This window comes from Octopus bimaculoides, chromosome 16, assembly GCF_001194135.2.
Source record: "Octopus bimaculoides isolate UCB-OBI-ISO-001 chromosome 16, ASM119413v2, whole genome shotgun sequence".
Lineage (NCBI taxonomy): Eukaryota > Metazoa > Mollusca > Cephalopoda > Octopoda > Octopodidae > Octopus > Octopus bimaculoides.
In genome coordinates this window covers 35,816,607-35,823,326 of record NC_068996.1, presented here as the reverse complement: position 1 = coordinate 35,823,326, position 6,720 = coordinate 35,816,607, and the positions used below count along the sequence as shown (strand labels likewise).

General features: G+C 36.4%; 1 protein-coding gene across 1 annotated transcript in view; it reads right to left on the bottom strand.

Annotated features, from left to right (window-relative positions):
• The window catches only part of LOC106874919 (spastin), a 139,865-nt gene that overhangs the window by 57,569 nt on the left and 75,576 nt on the right, over window positions 1-6,720 (bottom strand). The window contains exon 4 of the mRNA XM_052973488.1: window positions 4,320-4,496. Coding sequence (XP_052829448.1) covers window positions 4,320-4,496 — 177 coding nt within the window. The remainder of the gene's footprint in view (window positions 1-4,319; window positions 4,497-6,720) is intronic.

Sequence of the window (6,720 nt, the reverse complement as noted above, 5' to 3'; positions counted from 1 at the left end):
ATGGTGCTATTTATGTGCCACTGGCACAGAAGCTAGACAGCTGCTCCGGCAATGATCACACTTGGACAGTGCTGTTAGTGCTCCACTGGCACAGGTACCAGTCATCAAATTTGGAGGGATATATTATCAGGGCAGATACCATATTAGCTCTCAGTTAAATTCCAGTTAACAGCTGCACCGACAATATTGCAAGGTTGCATTTGCAACAGTGAGTAGTCACTGCAGCAGAAACACGTGTAAGTCATTGTGCTGAGACCCCCTTTGGTCATGACTGACCATGGGATTGCACCTAGAAAGTTACCCTTCAAGGCACAAGTCTGGGCAAGGTTGTTTATGGAACAACCCATGCATACCGACCACCCCTCTCCACGCCACCAGTGTTATCCAAGGGAATGGCAAAGGCCAATACAGTTTGGCACCTGTGACATCACAACCCATTTCTACAGCTGAGTGAACTGGAGCAATGTGAAATAAAGTGTCTTGCTCAAGAACACAACACGCAACCTGATCTGGGATTCGAACTCACAACTTCGCGATCGTAAGCTCGACGCTCTAACCACTGAGCCATTTGCCTTCTTAGGTCATTGTAATATGCTGTATATAACTATAAAATAAATTTTGTAGATGTACAAGTCTCCATATTCTCTATTATTTATTTATATATACATATATACATATATACATATGTGTGTGTGTGTATATATATATATATATATATGGCTTAGTGGTTAGATCATGATTTCAATTCCTAGACCAGATGGTCTTGGAATTTTACATTGCTCTGCAATCACTTCAACATCTGACACATGGCACACCGTGTACCTGTTCAGGCACGAACATTTGATCACCATAGACAAATCATTTGTGCAAGTTGTTCAGCAAAAGCTGAATACTCATATGTCATCTTCAAAAGAAGAATCCATCGTGTATGTGTGTGTGTGTGTAATAAGCAACCCTTGGGGTTTGTTATTTCACAAGCTGCATGATGACCTCAACAATGCCAGTGTCAAGTCAAAAACACCTAGTATACACTGCACTGTAGGAGTAGTTGGTATGAGGAAGGGCATCCAGCCATAGAAACCAAGACAGAGCACACACTGAGCTCAATGCAGTCCTTAGACCCGGCAGATCCTATCAAACCATCTAACACATGCCAGCATGGAACATGGACATATGACGGTGGTGATGATGATGCTGAAGATGATCATATATGTAATTGGATATGTATATAAGTACATAACTCTTAGTGAAATCTAATACTTGTTGTTCGGTAATTCAATAATCATTTCCATATTGTGCTAAGAACAATACCAAATTATACTTTACTTTGCAAAAGCTAATTAAACTGATAGAAAGGCCAGGAGAAACTGATGAAAATGTTAGGTCTCAGATGGTAAACAAATTCACCGATACATTATCCAGCAAGACAACAGTGGTGATGAAGAAGATAATAATAATAATAATAATAATAATAATAATAATAATAATAATAATCCTTTCCACTAAAGTCACAATTTTGGGGGAGGGGACTAGTTGATTATATTTACCCCATTACTCAACTGGTACTTAATTTTATCGACCCCGAGAGGATGAAAGGCAAAGTCAACCTCTGCAGAATTTGAACTCAGAACATAAACATGGACAAAACATAATAATAATGCTTTCTACTAAAGGCACAAAGCCTGAAATTTTGGGGGAGGGGGACTAGTCAATTACATTGACCCCAGTGTTTCACTGGTACTTAATTTATCAACCCTGAAAGGATGAAAGGCAAAGTCGACCTTGGCAGAATTTATACTCAGAATGTAGCAATGGTCGAAATACTGCTAATCATTTTGCCTGGTGTGCTAACAATATTGCCAGCTCACCACCTTAAATAATGATAACAAAAATAATTTATACTATAGGTACAAGGCCCAGAAGTTTTGTAGGAAGGGGACTAGTCAATTATATCATCCCCAGAGCTGAACTGGTACCTATTTTATTGACTCCAAAAGGATGAAAGATAAGGTCGACCTTAGAATTTGAACTTGGAACATAAACCCAGAAGAAATGCCACTGAGCATTTTGTTTGGTATTGCTAACAATTCTGCCAGCTCTAAATTAATGATAATAATAATAATAATTGCTTCTGATTTAGGCACAAGTCCATCAATTTTGAGGGGAGGGGTTAGTTGATCAACTTCAGTATTTGATTGGCACTTTATTTTTATTTTTTCAACTCCAAAAGGTTGAAAATGAAAACTGGATTTGAACTCAGAAGATTGTGCAATGCAACTTTATGTTGTAAAGCATTTTGTCCAACACTTTAACAATTCTGCCAATCTACTTCCCTTGCTCCTGATGATGATAATAATAATAATAATAATAATAATGGTTTCAAATTTTGCCACAAGGGCAGCAATTTTTGGGGAGGGAATGAGTCAATTACATTGACCCCAGTGTTTAACTGATACTTATTTTATCAAACCCGAAAGGATGAAAGGTAAAGTCAACCTCGGCGGAATTTGAACTCAGAACATGGCAACTGCTAAGCATTTCGCCAAGTGTACTAACAATTCTGCCAATAATAATAATAATAATAATAATAATAATAATAATAATAATAATGGTTTCAAATTTTGGCACAAGGCCAGCAAATTCAGGCATGAGAGTAAGTTGACTGCATTGACCTTAGTGCTCAACTGGTACTTATTTTATCAAACCTTAAATACTGCCTCCATGGCCTATACCATATATAGTGCTGTAAGCTAATGCTACAAAATATTTTGACCAATGCTCTAATAATTCTGTGAATCAATAATAATAATAATTTTGCACATTGACACCAGACCAGAAATTTGTGGGAGGGAAACAGACAATTACATCAATTTCATCTAAGGATGACAGCCAAAGTTAATGTTGGCAGAATTTGAACTTGGAACATAATGATGGATGAAATGCCACTAAGCATTTCACCCAGTGTGCTAACAATTCTGCCAGCTCACCCCTTTATAATAATGATAATAATAAGAACAACAACAACATCAGCGGAGTGAGTTGGGGATCAATAGAAGCATTAGAATATTGGACAGAATGAGTGTAGCACACATTCCAACTCTTTACATTCTTAGTTCAAATCCTACAAAGATTAACTTTACCTTTCATTCTCCTTCTGAGGTCAATAAAATAAAGTATGAGAATCAATGTAATTGTCTATCCATCCACCCCAACACACACACACACACAAATTTCTGGTCTGGTGCTAAAGCACAAAATTATCATTATTGTTATTATTATTATTGATTGGCAGAATTATTAGAGCATTGATCAAAATATCATGTAGCATTAGCTTACACCATTATATATGGTATTGGTCATTGATGTAGTATTTAATTAAAATATCCATCTATTTATCATACTTAATGTACACACATACTCAATAGTTACTGCAGTTTTTATCTTGAGATCTGTTATGGACTTGCAGCATTAAAAACAGAATAAATATCATGCGGAGTGACAAAAAATACATCTCAGCAGAGGCCAATAGGAATACTAGACATTTCAACCATTTTGGACCTTTTCAATGGTGCATACTTGCAGCCAACCACATAATTAAATGAGAATTCATTATTTCTGATATAGGAAAAAGAGAGTAAAACATTCACTGATGTTGCAAATAGCTGCCTGGTTGATTAAATATCCAGCATATGCAATTGAAGCAGAACTTATGTTTTAACTTTAAACACTGCCAAAATTGACTTTGACATTTATACCTTCCAAGGTCGATAAAATAAAATACTTGTTACCTACTGGGATCAATTTAACCTTAGCATGCTTAGGGCGCAACAGGGTGTTGTAGCTGTAGACACATTGTGTTACATTGCGAAGGGAGAAAATCAGTACGGCAACATGATGCATCTATAGCATGCTAAAGGTTAATTGACAAACCCACTTCCCCCAGAACTTGTGTCCTTGTGTCTATGTCAATTTTTTTTTTCCCCTCAACTTTACTCTCATATTATAAAATAGCTGGATAAAAAAAAAAAACGAGTCTGACTCCCATAGCCTTTCTGTAGTAATAAATGAAAGATCAATAGCCAATAAAAGATCCTTTGAGACATTGGAACAATCCTGATCCGAGATATTTATTTACCACCACCAACACCATAAAACATTTATGGTTCCATCAAAAGTGAATGTCAAACTTGTCAATAACATGCATATATGATTCTGTGTCTAACAACATGGCATAATAATAATAATAATAAAAATAATAATAATAATAACGTGAGGAAGCGATATATGAGTTGAGGGATGAAGAATGGCTGTTGCTCTACCTGGATGAGGCAATGATGATGATGATGATGAACATGAATATATACTGGGGTGATGTATAGGGCTAATGATGTGGCTGTTATCATGTTTTCTTTTCAGTTGCGGTGTCATCGGTTTGCCTTTCATGTCACAATTTTCTCGATCCATGCCATCTGTGCCAGACACTTTCAATAAATTTTCTAAAAACGGGGAAAACATAAAGTCACAAAATTAAAAGGAAATAATAATGATAATCAAAAGTAATAATGGTAATAATAATCTTTGAAATTTTTTGCCCCAGTAGGTTCTCAGAAATAAATCTTGGTTCATCCATTCAGATTCACTGATGATACTAACATCTAATTGGCCCCTCAAGTGATAAATAATCTATTATATATACATATATATATTAAATGGAACAATCTACCACTTTAAAATATTATTAAAATTATGAGTGTGTGTGTGTGTTTTGTTAGGAGCTTCAACAATATCAAGGGCAATAACTCTGCAGCTTTCATCAAAAGTACACATTCCATCAATGAAGGAGCCAACAAGAAAACGTCTATGAAGTCACTGAAAATGCTAGAAATGTTTGTGAAATTTCCCCCCAAATTACACTCTCACTAACTTAAAATGAAAAAAATAGAATTAACACACTGGATAACAGAGTCCTAGATGTTGCAAAAGAAAAGAGGAGGGGGACGGGTAAAAGCTGAAACACCTCTGTAATCATTGATCTGCTTAACACTAGCATTCACATTATTCTGTCAAAAGTAATACTTTGAGAAGGTAACTGTTAATGTTTTACAATGATATTGTAAGGTTGGTGTAAGAGGCCAGATTTAGCCAGTTTGAACATAAAAGAAGTAGAATATTTTGATTGGATATTGACAAGTCTCTTAACCTCTTGGAGGTCATTGGGGCAATACAGCCATGCAGTGTATCTAGGGTGAGAAAGCCTGGCAGAGCCCATTCCTCTGTAGTGTTTTTGCTCAAGAACACAATACATCATCCAGTCCAGGAATTGAAACCACAATCTTATAGTTGTGAGTCCAACACCCTAACCACTAAACCACACACCTCCACTAGTTTAAAGGGTTAAAGTGGAATGACCTAAGATTAAACAACAGTTTTATTGATTTGGAAAGATCTCATTTAAAATTGATTTGAAGCCAAACATTAAGATTTTAGAAAAATTACCTAGAAATAGTGGGGGGGGGGGTTCACTATCATGAGAAAGTGACTGGAGTTTTACTGGCACATAACCATTATCACTTAACATCTACTTTTCCATGCTTACATGGGTCAGACGAAATTTGTTAAAGTGAATTTTGTACAGCCTGCATGCCCTCCCTGTTCCCAACTCTCACCTGTTTCCAAGTAAGGTGATATTTCTCCATGACAACCCATTGCTTGGAAGACTTGAAATTAAGGAAACCTCTTGCATGCCAGTGACACCTGCTTACAACTATCACATGATGTCAAAGTAGGGAGACAGCAAAACATGCACATACAATGGGATTCTTTCAGTTTCCCTGCGGTTTCAATTCCTGGACTTTGGTTGACCCAGTGCTATAATGGAAGCTACAATGGGACTTAATCTGAAACCAAATGGTTGGGAAGTAAACCTCTTACCACTCAGCCACACTCATCACAAGATAAAATAACCACGTTCAGAAATGGCAAAATTCCTGTAGTAGGTTTGAACCCTTGAAGCAGGTAGTGCAATGTCTCATTCACTGGACTATCTTAACACTTTACTCACAATGTTGCTTCTATTTTTTCGTTAGCTTTATTTTTTATTTCAGTCATTTGACTGGGTCCATGCTGGAGCACTGCCTTTTAGTCAAAATCAACCCTTGGACTTATTCTTCATAAGCCTGGTACTTATTCTATCGATCTCTTCCACTGAACTGCTAAGGTTACAGGGGCATAGCCACACCAACATCAGTTGTCAAGGGAGTGGGGACAAACACAGACACACAAATACATATATACAACAGGCTTCTTTCAGTTTCTCTACCAAATCCACTCACAAGGTTTTGGTTGGCCCAAGGCTAGAGTAGATGACACTTGCCCAGAGTGCCACACAGTGAGACTGAACCTGGAACCACATGGTTAGAAAGCAAGCTTCTTAAAACACAGCCACTCATAATATTTTAAAGCTGATAATACCAAAGTCTCATGTTTAAAATTTCTAATTGTGCATCCAAATTTTCTTTATTTTTACCGGAAAGATTTGATATATATATATATATATATATATCCATTGAGTGCTGTCAGAAAAAATACTTATAATACTTATAAAAATATATTATATCAATAATATATTTTTATTTTGGTCAAGTCAGTCCCTTGCTACAGTTCCACCTGTAGGAGTACAGGATCTTTAGACAAGTTATGAGAACATATATATATATTATG